The 14,826-nt window shown below is 39.1% G+C and overlaps 1 protein-coding gene across 1 annotated transcript in view; it reads right to left on the bottom strand.

The window, feature by feature from the left end:
* The window catches only part of LOC131936139 (excitatory amino acid transporter 3-like), a 69,475-nt gene that overhangs the window by 27,081 nt on the left and 27,568 nt on the right, over positions 1-14,826 (bottom strand). Inside the window, exons 2-5 of the mRNA XM_059293045.1 lie at positions 6,765-6,807; positions 4,851-4,977; positions 1,170-1,359; positions 247-480 (exon numbers count right to left, since the gene is read on the bottom strand). Of these exons, the coding sequence (XP_059149028.1) occupies positions 247-480; positions 1,170-1,359; positions 4,851-4,977; positions 6,765-6,807 (594 nt within the window). The remainder of the gene's footprint in view (positions 1-246; positions 481-1,169; positions 1,360-4,850; positions 4,978-6,764; positions 6,808-14,826) is intronic.

Here is a 14,826-nt window from a genome sequence, read left to right as displayed (position 1 = left end):
GTTAAGTTGGTTAGGTTAATGGGTTGGTTAGGTTAAGTTGGTTAGGTTAAGTTGGTTATTTGGGTTATTTTTTATGTGATATGTATGTATGTTATATATAGTCTTAGTAAACCTGTCTGAACGACATTATAAACTTTCAACTGTCTAAAAGGCTTTATAGCTGTTCCTTAAATGACATAAACCTGTTACTTAACTACAACAGTTACAAATGTCATGTCATATCGGCCAATGCCACCTGTCACTCACCTGGACGAGGTACCAAATGCCGTGGCCAGCGCCTGCGAGATGCCGTAGATGAAGGTGTACGGGTTTTTCCTGACCAGCACGAAGTAGATGAGGGGCAGGACGACGGAGCCGTGGATGAAGAGGCCGATGAGGACGGTGATGAAGTACAAGCCCACCTTGCCCAGTAGGACCGAGAAGTCCTCCATCTCCACGATCTTGGCGGTGATGAGAAATGCAATGCCAACAGGTGAGTACCTGGGGACATTCACACGGGCGTTATTCGGACGTTAAAATAAAAATTACTGCAGGTAGACCATTAAACATATTCCAGGTAGATCAGAAATTAAATATTAATTATTGAAAAAGTAACGCCGTTGTTTAAAATAACGTCATTATTAAATCAATGGAATCTGTTTACAAAATCTGGTGAACAAAAAACTTGTTACAACAGAAAGTGTTTTTCCCCCAAAAAATCTGTTCCAAATGAGCAGTGAAATATCGTTCTTTGTAATGTTTTTTTCAAGCACATTCAACCTACCTTAAAGATACCGGGAACATAACGTAGCCAGAAGGTGGCTTTTTGACAGAAACACTGTAAACCTACCACAGAAAGACTATAAACCTACTGTAGAAACCTGCCACAAGAATATTGTAAAACTATTATAGAAACCTGTCACAAAAAAAAGGTAAACCTACTATAGAAACCTACCACAAGAAGACTGTAAACCTGCTAAAGAAACCTACCACAAGAAGACTGTAAACTTACTGTAGAAACCTACCACAAAGACTGTAAACCTACTATAGAAACCTACCACAAAGACTGTAAACCTACTATAGAAACCTACCACAAAGGCTGTAAACCTGCTATAGAAACCTACCACAAAGATTGTAAACCTGCTATAGAAACCTACCACATAGACTGTAAACCTACTATAGAAACCTACCATAAAAAGACGGTGAAGAGTTTCATGGTGACCTCTACCAAACAGTCACAGAAGGCCAGGATCGGCTTCCCCCTCTCCCCCATCCTGCCCAGCATGACGCCGAATAAGATGGCGAATGTCACAATGCCAAGGACGTTGGATTTTCCCGTGCCCTCGTTCTGAAGCGTGACGTGGTACCTGACTGGAGGTTCTGTGGGGAACAAGGTGATTTTTGATATGACAAACACCATCACATGTCAACATGGAAATCACTATGTCAACATAATAAACAAAATGTAAACACAACAATAACCATGTTAATATGACAAACACCATGTAAACACAAACACATGTAAACACAAACACCATGTCAACATAACAAACACCATGTCTAGATAACAAACACCATGTCAACATAAAAACACCAAATGACACAGATTTAGAAAACTAAATATTAGATCTTGCACAAGCAAACAAAACTAAACTCAATGTATACTGCTTTATTATTCTCTACTAGTTGCATAATCTGAAGGGAAAAAATTTAATCAAATGCATCATATATTTCTCTTTATTGATCAACATCCTAAATGTACCTTCAAATCAACACACTGGGTCCAATATGACATTGTTGTATGGCTTTCATTTAGCTGAAATACTTTCAATACAGACCACACATCGCCTCATACAAACATACACACAAAGCTAAATACTTTTTTTTTTTCATTTTGACTTTTTTTCCCAGTTGACGTAAGCACAGAAAAACTTCAACCTATTGTGAATTAAAACACTGGAGCTAATTTCCTCTTCCTTCAAAGAAATCTCCAGGCAATCCGATAGATGCCAATATAGGTTTAGTACCAATTTCCTACAGATCAGCTCGGATTACTGCCAATGCTTTCATAGAATCAAACAGAAATATCAATAGAGAAGAAATAGTTTTCTCGGGGGGGGGGGGGGGGGGGGGGCTTGCAAGGTATGGCAACAGTTAACGTGGGGTGTCTCAGTAGCTTCAATATCAACTGGTGCTATGTGCTGGGTCCTACCAAGTTAACCTGCCATGTCCTGTGAGGACCAAGTTAAACTGTCATGTCCTAAGAGGACCAAGTTAACCTGTCATGTCCTGTGTCCTACCAAGTTAACCTGTCATGTCCTGTGAGGACCAAGTTAAACTGCCATGTCCTGTTGCAAGAGGACCAAGTTAAACTGCCATGTCCTGTGAGGACCAAGTTAACCTGTCATGTCCTGTGTCCTACCAAGTTAACCTGTCATGTCCTGTGAGGACCAAGTTAAACTGCCATGTCCTGTTGCAAGAGGACCAAGTTAAACTGCCATGTCCTGTGAGGACCAAGTTAACCTGTCATGTCCTGTGAGGACCAAGTTAACCTGCCATGTCCTGTTCCAAGAGGACCAAGTTAACCTGCCATGTCATGTGAGGACCAAGTTAACCTGCCATGTCCTGTGAGGACCTAGTTAACCTGTCATGTACTGTTGCAAGAGGACCAAGTTAAACTGTCACGTCCTGTAAGGACCAAGTTAACCTGCCATGTCCTGTTCCAAGAGGACCAAGTTAACCTGCCATGTCCTGTGAGGACCAAGTTAACCTGCCATGTCCTGTGAGGACCAAGTTAAACTGCCATGTCCTGAGAGGACCAAGCTAACCTGCCATGTCCTGTGAGGACCAGCTAACCTGCCTTATATAATGATGAAATATGGGGACAACGGATGCTAAGTAATTGAAATTATGCGACATCTTCGATTTTCAATACATTCAAACGTCTGTGGACAAAAGCAGTTTGTTTCATTTAAGTCTTGCACTTAGATTATGTAATACATTTGATGCATGACGGCTAGAGAGTGGTGAAAAATAGCTAGTATATGTATAGACAGCCACCATTAATAAATGTACACAACATAGTCGGCGGTCAAGGTCTTTAATGGAAGTCATCTTGAGATGGGTTCCAATCTCTGAGAGTATCTGTTTCTCTTGTCATTCACATGTCGTTTTATCATTGAGTGTAGCGACCCCGTCAGAAGGAGCCATCTTGCTACCTTGTCCAATGACAATGCCATTCTTTAGTTTTGATGAAGGCGCTTTCTGACACCGGCCTGTTCTTTTCATGTGTTGTCGGGTACTCGGTTACTTGGCAGGAAGTAAACTCCAGATATTGTCAAGTAGATTCCATTCGTTTACAGGTAGATTCCAGGATCTCGACAGGTAAATAACAAATATTGATATGTATAATCCATGTCCTTGTAAACTTTATGTGTAGGCACTGGTTGGACCAGCGATTCAGGCAACAGTTGTTTTTTGTCAGCTTTCCCAGACATTGAGTTATGGAAACCCAACTAACAAAAAGGAAACGAATTAATACTAATAGTTTCGCTGTCTGTCTATGTATCTATCTATATGACAAGAACGCTCTAGAGAAAACACAAGGAAATTAAAAACATGCATAGTAATTCGAAAAACGAAGTATGACGCGGTCACATTTAGCATAGAGTAGAAAATAATCTCAAGAGTGCACACAGTAATATGACGTCATTGATTCTCGAGTAAACATTGAATAAAAAGGAAATGTTGTCTAATCTAAGTGGTTTGCGTGAAGAGTTTCTTGCATACAATTCTTCGGGTAGGGGCGAAGCCCCACCCCCCGCGTAAGAACGTCTGAGCCCCCCCCCCCTCCCCAATTCAAAAGAAATTTCTTCATCGATACTCTATAATAAAATTACCGCCTAATTAATGTGTCTAATCTAAAAAGTGGTTTTCTTGCAATTTCTTTAATGCAATTCTTCGGGTAGTGGCTAAGCGCGACACCAGTGTTTCTTTCAGACTTTTTCCTCCCCGGAGAGGGGTGGGGGTACTTGAAATTTTCGGGGGCGGGGGTAGAATTTTCGGGGAGGGGGCGGACACTGGAAAAAGTATATAATTATATTTCGTTGAATGGGACGGTAGACATGTTTTTTGGGGGGTGCGGGGGGTGGGGGTGGGGGGGTGGGGTGGTTTTAGTTTAGAGAAAAGAGACAGCACTATCAGCCTAGCGCCCGTTGTATCCTTCCTCAACGAGACATGTTTTTTTGGGGGGTGTGGGGGGGGGGGGTGGGGGTGGTGTGTGTGTGGGGGGGGGGGGGTGGGGTGGTTTTAGTTTAGAGAAAAGAGACAGCACTATCAGCCTAGCGCCCGTTGTATCCTTCCTCAACGAGACATGTTTTTGGGGGGTGGGGGGGTGGTGTGTGTGTGTGGGGGGGTGGGGTGGTTTTAGTTTAGAGAAAAGAGACAGCACTATCAGCCTAGCGCCCATTGTATCCTTCCTCAACGAGACGTTTTTTGGGGGGTGGGGGGTGGTGTGTGTGGGGTGGGGGGGGTGGGGTGGTTTTAGTTTAGAGAAAAGAGACAGCACTATCAGCCTAGCGCCCGTTGTATCCTTCCTCAACGGGCCACTTTTCTCGTGAATTTAAGAATTTTACAAATGAACTAAGGAAACACAATGGCACACTGAGACATGCGTATAATCTTCTAGAAGCTGAGGAAATGCATGTTCATTAGTTTTATTATATTAAACTACAGTTCAATGTACAGTACAGTGTTTTCTGATACAACAGTATACACAAGATCACGTGACATACAAGACTACATAATATACAAGACCACGTGATACGCAAGACCACGTGATACACAAGAGCACGAGCCACACAAATACGTACCTGTATCATTGGCCAGTGTTGTGTTTTCAAACAGGAATGTTGGTGTTGTAACGGTCACGTTGGAGAAGTTGCCGCTGGGAGCCATGGGTTCCTCCACAATCTCCTTGATGACTTCTTTGGTGCGGTACTGGGGGGGGGGGGTGAACATCGTTAATGTCAGCCGTTATAATTTATGCTCAATAAAACAGCTTTTAGGTAAACATTATTTCAATAGATAGGTGAATTAAACAACACATTAGTTATATTTATTAGTCATATGAATGCAGTCATACGATTTGCATGCAACTTGTCTTTTTATCTTGTTTTTCCGTTTGGCCAAACGCTATTCCATACATATGTATCCATGTTGTGTTTTCTTTATGACCATACACATATCCCATAATTATGATGACTTTACCTTTAGCCATATGTTGTTACATACACACGTATCAATGTCTTATGTCCATACACACATTCATGTAAACATTCAAGCATTGTATTTCCATCTGTTAACATACGTACCAAAAAACCTTCTTGTATGTGTGTCTATCCATCTGACCACACACATACCCATACAACCCGCCATAAGTGAATAAAGTAAAGATAAACCCCAAACCCTACGTTACCAACCCAACAACTCCAACCCAAGACGTCTTCGATTTTCCCTCTATTTGATTGAGCACATTTTTAAGTTAAACTTCTATTTCTCCGATCAATGCAAGTAAAACTGTAGACACAGGCACACCTTGATTGGCACCACTCCGTGCAGCGCCATCTAGCCAGCAATCAGAGCGGAGACAATCAAAGACGCAATTGTGTCCCAACTCCTGGGTCTGGGTCAGACCCGTATCGACCCACACGGAGAGTTCTGCTGCCATTGTTTTCAGCCGGACCTCTAGGCAACAATGGAAACGGTTGGGACTTCGCCACGTCAAGCTGCTTGTTCGTTGATGCGTGACCATAGGCGCCTCCAGACTTATTTAGATGCGATATATATATATATATATATATATATATATATATATATATATATATATATATATATATATATATATATATATATATATATATATATATGTATGTATGCATGTATGTATATATATACATATATATTCGTGTATATATATATATATATATATATATATATATATATATATATATATATATACTTGTTGAAAGTGTTCTTATTGAATTTCTTCAATCTATTCCAAGCAAGTAGGGAGGGCTAAGCCGCTCATCCACCTCCTCCACCCCCCTCGCCCCTCCGCACCATGCGACCCCTAGATCCCCTGTGTGCAGGGCCCATGTAATCGGGCCTGACTTCCCGTCCCCACGAGCCTGGCATGTTTTTATGTCGCCCCCTCCCCGGGCTTGCCACGAGCGGGTGATTACACCCTCCACGGGAGTGGCTGGCAGCTGAAGGGCGACATGTTCACATTCTAACGCTCCTCTAAGAGGCCAGCATTCAATCAAAAACCGGTAGTGCTATTGATGGGGGGGGGGGGGGGTGAGGAATGAAAATATCGGTTTAATGGTGTTAAAGAAACCATACGATCATTGAGCTTCGACTTGATGAGATTGGAGTCAGTGACGCATCGTTGGATGGCTAAACGTATCCGGTGTTAGGCGCGTGCATCACGTTCTACGATTTGTATTCATTCCGGTATTTAGATTACACTGAGGTCTAGCTAGTAAACAAACAAACATCTCAATACAGTCTTCATTAAGTTCAGACATAGTGATGGTACAAACCAAGAGTTGAACCGAGTGTATTTACATAGCTCTAGCTTGACACAACAATTGACTTTGATGAAAACAAATTGTGTGTGTGTGTCTGTGTGTGTGTGTGTGTGTGCGTGGGTGCGTGTCTGTGTATGTGTAGTGGGAGAGACAGCTATGTGTGTCAGTGTGTTGTAAGAAAAAAAAATCACTTACGGCATTGAAACAGGTGACGATAAGGTTGTCTGGAAACACGTTCCTGTAATTTGAAATAAAAGATATTTAATTGGCACTTGAACATAATCAATAACCTCATGTCTAGAACAATACAATAACCACATGTGTAGAGCATTACAATAGTTTTCGTTAGCATTACAGTGACTGTTTTATGTGCCGATATCTTTTTTTTTCTCGCACACAAGACCCATCTTAACTTGGAGGTGTCAGTTCACCAGGTACTAACATGTCAGTTATTCAGGTGCTAACAGGGAGGTGTCAGTTCACCCGGTGCTTTGTTGAGGGTGTCAGTTCACCAGGTGCTAACATGGCGGTGTTAGTTCACCAGGTGCTAACGTGTCAGTTATTCAGGTGCTAACATGGAGGTGTCAGTTCACCAGGTGCTAACGTGTCAGTTTTTCTGGTGCTACCATTGAAGTGCGCCAAGATGATTTGATAGTTCCAGAGAGGCGCAGTGGCAAAGCCGTGTTCTAATTGAACGGCTAGACTATCATACATCTGGTACCATATTCTAATATAACGGCTAGACTATCATACATCTGGTACCATATTCTAATATAACGGCTAGACTATCATACATCTGGGTACCATATTCTACTATAACGGCTAGACTATCATACATCTGGGTACCATATTCTAATATAACGGCTAGACTATCATACATCTGGGTACCACATTCTAATATAACGGCTAGGCTATCATACATCTGGGTACCATATTCTACTATAACGGCTAGGCTATCATACATCAGGGTACCATATTCTACTATAACGGCTAGGCTATCATACATCAGGGTACCATATTCTAATATAACGGCTAGACTATCATACATCTGGGTACCACATTCTAATATAACGGCTAGACTATCATACATCTGAGTACCACATTCTAATATAACGGCTAGACTATCATACATCTGGTACCATATTCTTATATAACGGCTAAACTATCATACATCTGGGTACCATATTCTAATATAACGGCTAGACTATCATACATCTGGTACCATATTCTTATATAACGGCTAAACTATCATACATCTGGGTACCATATTCTAATATAACGGCTAGACTATCTACATCAAGGTACCATATTCTACTATAACGGCTAGGCTATCATACATCTGGGTACCATATTCTAATATAACGGCTAGACTATCATACATCAAGGTACCATATTCTAATATAACGGCTAGACTATCATACATCTGGGTACCATATTCTAATATAACGGCTAGATTATCATACATCTAGGTACCATATTCTTATATAACGGCTAAACTATCATACATCTGGGTACCATATTCTAATATAACGGCTAGACTATCATACATTTGATACAACGATAATATCACCTGGCTACTAACAGTCTAAAAATAACCAGATGACCTAGTTTCACAAGGTCACTGAAATTTCAACTATAAAAACTCCCCCCCCCCCCCTGATGCCATCAGATTAACCTCAAGAGGATTTAACCGATCTATTCCCTGACCACTACACTGACCACTCCCTCCCCGAACGTTAAATAAAATTAGGTTCTACATCTTGGATCCGGCCTAAGAACGGATTCGATTACATCCCTTATAAAATTCAGCGTTAAGTAGATTCGATTATATCCCTTGTAAAATATAGGGTTCAGTAGATTCGATTACGTCCCTATAAGAAAATAGCGTAAAGTAGAGGAAAACGCAAACGACTAGAGAGAACGAATGGAGCTTTGATAGACGATAGACTTTTATCAAATGTTGGCATAATTTGTGGTAGACAAGCTAATTATCAAAGGTTTTGATTGGGCTTTGCTAAGTATTTAACTTATGTGATGTTGAACAACTGGCGTCATGATAGAACTAGAGTAACAATTTAACAAATAGCTTTATGATAAAAATAGACTAACAATTATTATTTAACAAATGGCGTCATGACAGAACTAGACTAACAATTTAATAAATAGCTTTATGATAAAAATAGACTAACAATTATTATTTAACAAATGGCGTCATGACAGAACTAGACTAACAATTTAACAAATAGCTTTATGATAAAAATAGACTAACAATTATTATTTAACAAATGGCGTCATGACAGAACTAGACTAACAATTTAACAAATAGCTTTATGATAAAAATAGACTAACAATTTAACAAATGGCGTCATGACAGAACTAGAGTAACAATTTAACGAATAGCGTCAAGATGGGGGCTAGACCAGCAACTTCGCCACACTTAATGTCCCGGTGACCGTAAAGATAGAAACAGGGCCCGTAACTTCGTTTCTTGAGAAACTCGGTTTCCATTGACTGGCGGAATAACAGTACTAGAGTTCATAACCTTGTTACTGGCTGGCTAAACAAGACACACTGACTGGCTAAAAACGACATAATGTTGACTGGCTAAACAAGACACACTGACTGGCTAAACAAGACACACTGACTGGCTAAACAAGACCCACTGACTGGCTAAACAAGACGCAATGTTGACTGGCTAAACAAGACACACTGACTGGCTAAACAAGACGCAATGTTGGCTGGCTAAACAAGACACACTGACTGGCTAAAAAAGACACGATGTTGACTGGCTAAACAAGACACACTGACTGTCTAAACAAGACACACTGACTGGCTAAAAAAGACACGATGTTGACTGGCTAAACAAGACACAATGTTGGCTGGCTAAACAACGAACGTTATTGGCTTTCGTTTACAGTAGCAAGTTGTATTCGTTAAACAACAAAAATATCTCAAAAATAAAGAAATGTCCAACAATCTCGTTAAGTGATCCAAGTTGATTAGTTGATGTTGGTGTAGTGATCCAAGTTGACCAGTTGATGTTGGTGTAGTGATCCAAGTTGACCAGTTGCTATTGGTGTAGTGATCCAAGTCGACCAGTTGATGTTGGTGTAGTAGTGATCCAAGTTGACCAGTTGATGTTGGTGTAGTGATCCAAGTTGACCAGTTGATGTTGGTGTAGTGATCCAAGTTGACCAGTTGATGTTGGTGTAGTGATCCAAGTTGACCAGTTGCTATTGGTGTAGTGATCCAAGTTGACCAGTTGATGTTGGTGTAGTGATCCAAGTTGACCAGTTGATGTTGGTGTAGTGATCCAAGTTGACCAGTTGATGTTGGTGTAGTGATCCAAGTTGACCAGTTGCTATTGGTGTAGTGATCCAAGTTGACCAGTTGATGTTGGTGTAGTAGTGATCCAAGTTGACCAGTTGATGTTGGTGTAGTGATCCAAGTTGACCAGTTGATGTTGGTGTAGTGATCCAAGTTGACCAGTTTATGTTGATGTAGTGATCCAAGTTGACCAGTTTATGTTGATGTAGTGATCCAAGTTGACCAGTTGATGTTGGTGTAGTGATCCAAGTTGACCAGTTGCTGTTGGTGGTGTAGTGATCCAAGTTGACCAGTTGCTGTTGGTGTAGTGATTCAAGTTGACCAGTTGATATTGGTGTTGTTGTTTGTGTACGTATTCATCAATATTCTTATAAACATCCGTGTTGCTTCCCCTCCCCCTCCCCCACTTGCACGTGCAAGACAAATACATTCTCGTGTTTTTATTTTTTATTTTCAATGATTTCTTTCTCGACAAACGCTGTCTTTATTAACATAAGTAAAACGTCAATATGTGTGGATTCTGTCCACGGCGCCTTCTAGCTGATAGAAAACACACTTCACAGACTAACAGATATACCTAATGTACACAAACTATAACACGACAGACAGTTATACCTAATGTACACACACTTCAGCATACCTTATGTACACAAACTTAACACGATATATTGTCATATAATTTAATGTACACACACTTCAGCGTGACAGACTACACCAAGTTTGGTTTGTTTACATCAATCAAGGTCATGGTCACATCGCACAGAAATGCCAGCAGCTTAATTAATCCCTAATCGCGATTAGTTGATTTAATCTTCAGAAACACCGGGCAGGGCCATGCCGTGGAATTGATCTCAGGAATTACCAGACATCAATCCAACCCGTTGTTACATGCCAACCACCAGACTCGATGGTTTAACCATTTTACGTGCCAACCACCAGGTTCAACGGTTTTACATGCCAACCATGACTCAACGGTTTTACATGCCAACCATGACTCAACGGTTTTACATGCCAACCATCTGACCCAACGGTTTAACGGTTTTACATGCCAACCACCAGGTTCAACGATCTTACATGCCATAGTGCGGTCTCTAAAGTCACAATGTCCGTTCGTCGAAGGGAAGGCTGCGATTCAATTGTTTTGTGCTTCTGTAGTTTAGACCAAGCATTAACGGGTACTTTCATTCACTCTGCAAATAAGTGCATTTCCGATAACAACGCTGTATTATATAATTTCAAACGTGTTAGATATGAAAGTATTCATGAAAAGGAAAGAAACTTGGCTGTAGCAATAAGTCTGGTGAGCTGGTGTTCAACATGATTGTAGGAAAAAGAGTCACGGGAAAAAAACACAGGAAAAAAAAGTGACAAATATATATTTGCATGATATTTGTTAATACTTTTATGTATTAAATATTTAGAGAGTGCAAATTAACTTACGATTAATTAAATGTAATGTAATGTGTGTAGGCTGTATACGCAGAGGAATTTTTATAATTCATCTAAAAATATTTATTATGAAGTATGTAGATTGTAATTATTTTAAACTTAAGATTAGTAGCATTTTATGGAATGCTCCAAAGTCAACGGTTTTCATCGTAATTTTTTTTTAATACCAATATTAAATTACCGTGAATGGTAAGTTCATCTGACTTGCTGCCCTCAACTAATGGCAACAATAGTTATGTTTAGTTCAACCACCTTTACTGCCCACATTTATCACGCTCAGAGGCGTATCCAGGTTTTCGTTGTAGGGGGAGCGAAAAGAGCAAAAAAAGGCGCCGAATTTTTAACACGTTCTATATACGTGTATTATATATATATATATATATATATATATATATATATATATATATATATATATATAATTAGCTGTATGTCTTTACTTCGCTATGTGTAAACTAAATTGAAAGTAGCACTCTGAAGAAATAAGAAAAAACACACAATGTCGGCCGACAAAACAAAAATTGTATCAATCTAAACAAACAAGTTAATTAAAAAGTCTAGTGACAATTTTAGCGCACTTTCCTTATGTTATCTAAAAATAGCTCTGTCGTAGCGTAAATCAAGGGCAGGGTTAGTAAAACCATTGGTTAGTTATTAAAACGTTTTTAATAAAAAAAATTCAGTATTTTACATGTTTTATTTACAATAGAGTTACATGACTAAAAACCATTGCGCGCCTAGCTACCGAACGTGATGGCACAGCCATTGAACGTGATGTCGCGTGTGGTGTGGTTGGATAAACATGCCTACTAATTCGGTCCAAATTTTAATTAATTCAAAAAAAATTTTGTGACCGAACGAAAGGATATTTTTGAAACTTTCTTCGGCAATATTGTTCTAAAATTATGGCAGGAATCGATTGGTACATGTTTCAAGTCGCTAAGTGGTCTGGTTGCCGAGATATGGGCTAAAAACTGCTTTTTTCGAGATTTTTTGGCTTTTCCGGGAAATTCATGAAAGAAATCCGGAATTTTTTTGACCTATGTTCATCCTCGTAACTTTCTTAACATAATTGCTTTTGGAACTAGTCATCGATATTGCTTCGTTGAGGAGGAGATACGACTTAAAGCTGCGGACACACATCCATCCATCCATTCATACATCCAGAAATGACGGGTTAATAAACGCAATTCTCCAGAATGGAAATTGCGCTAAAAAAATATACACACACTACAACCAAAAACAATGAACGTAACACAATCTGTTTTGTGATTCTTGTTTAAAAAATTATTACATAATAATTCCTGGGAAATTATTTAAGACAAGTGAAATACGGCAAATAGTTACTCTCTTAATATAAATATGTATATATCTACACATTCAATTATAAATGTCATAACAAATAAATAATTACTTTAGAATATAATAAAATTGTTTAACACCATTCGTGCTTACAAAATGTTTTTGTCTATAATCAGACTTCAATATATCGTCATCATAAATGCTAAAGTATTACAGCATAATGAAAGTTTTTAAAATCAGAGTTGGTATAAAACCACGCTTTTCGATACAATGGAAAAACATTCGGAATAACAGCCTCCATTTAACTAAATATCGCTCTTTTAGTTCAGATCATATAATTTAAACTAACTACTGCTTCTTTTTGTTCTATAAAGATCATTTTTTAACATATGATAGGTATGGGTTAGATCACTGTATTGATCACACACCTTTTCACTGGTAATTGCAAAAACAATATTCACAAGAGTTTACGTTTAAAAAGCTAATTTTCTGGCGGCATGGTACTTTGGTGCATCATTACGCGTTTTTCTACATGTACTTAACAGATAAGTTCGGGGGGGGGGTTCAACTTCATTCACCACTGTCCGGTCACTTTAGGTCAATTATCCAACCCAGTGTATACCTAGATGTGACATTAATGTCGCTCTACACAATTGTGGTGGTGAGGTGTGTGTGTGGGGGGGGGAGATAACCAACTCAGCGTGAACATAGCTTAAGTTTTTAGATGACTGTTCAAAAAATACATATATATTACACAAATATATATTACACACATATATATTACAGAAATAGATTTAAATAAGTAGCAGTGGTATTATGACAATATTTTTTACAGAGGGGTCCATGGGGGAGGGGGGGGGGGGTTGTAACTGTTTCATATAATTTGTAATCGTAATCAATATCGCCCAAACTGTAAGAATGCTAATACTTCATCGTGATGACGTTGTTGGCCTTGTCAAAATTTCCCCACCACTACTCAGTTTGCACATAAGTAAATTTAAATAGAGGTGCCACATCAGAAGTATTTATTTCTATATTTTAATTTTTAAAAAATTAATCACACGATTCAAACTGTATATATAAAGTAATTATGTGTGAAGTTTCATGTATATAGGGGACGGAGTGGTCTAGCGGTAGAGAGCTGAACTGCTAACCCGTAAGTCTCGAGTTCGAATCCGGGTTCAAGTCTGTAGACCGTCCCTAAGTCCACCCAACTGATGGGTACCTAACTCACGTTAGGGAAAGTAAAAGCGGCTGGGCATAGTGCTGACCACACTATCACTTTATATGCCGAGGTCACAGAAACAAGTGAACTCTACATCACTTGTCCCTTAGACCGTCAGGTTTGAAAGGGAAACTTTTATGTATAACATTTTCTAATTCAATTATTCGTAAGCAAAATACATTATACAGTTGCCTTAAACTTAACACCCCTCTTGCCAGGTGGTACTACCTGTAGAGGTTTTTTAAACATTGCAATGCATCGTAATGGTTTTTTTTTAGAATGGCAAACTGATGCAGCTGTTAATACGTGTTGTAAACATAGACACTACTAGACTAGTACAATAATGCTTAATTGCTGCATGAAAAGAAGTCTTGTGGTTTACATAGTTGTGCCGACCAAAAATCTTTTTTTTACAAATATTATTGTTTAAAACTTTGAGTTTAAAAAGTTTCCAAAAAGGCGCCACTTTGCTGAAAATGGCCAGAGGGGGAGCGGCCGCTCCCCCTGCTCCCCCCTGCGTACGCTACTGATCACGCTCATTACATAACAAAACTTAGGATCAAAACAGAAAGCCGACAAGGTTCAAAGGCTGTCGATGACACATAACGTCAACAACACAAAAGATGTTCGGACAATGCCTACCGAGGAGAGGCCGACCAGAGAATAGCCTACGGCAAAATGTGCCTAAATTTCTTTTATAATTAACTTTTCTACCGCGTATTTAACTAAATACGTAAAAAAAGTTGAGATTTTTGTGTTAATTATCTTAGAGTATTTTTACTTACAATTGTTATAAATCATAATGCTTTTAACGCCTATAAATAATTTATGCTATCAAAAAATACAACCCACAACAATAAACATACAAAATTTTACAATTCTTAACAAATTAATAAAAATATTTCTAAAAAGATTTTTGTGACTTTTTTCCGATAAAATTTTTTCAACTGTGACTTT

The sequence above is a fragment of the Physella acuta genome, unplaced genomic scaffold, assembly GCF_028476545.2.
Source record: "Physella acuta isolate Inbredline_101_S28 unplaced genomic scaffold, ASM2847654v3 ptg000168l, whole genome shotgun sequence".
NCBI classification, from domain to species: domain Eukaryota; kingdom Metazoa; phylum Mollusca; class Gastropoda; family Physidae; genus Physella; species Physella acuta.
Note: the sequence above shows the minus strand (reverse complement) of the source record. Positions and strands in the feature narration are given on the sequence as shown.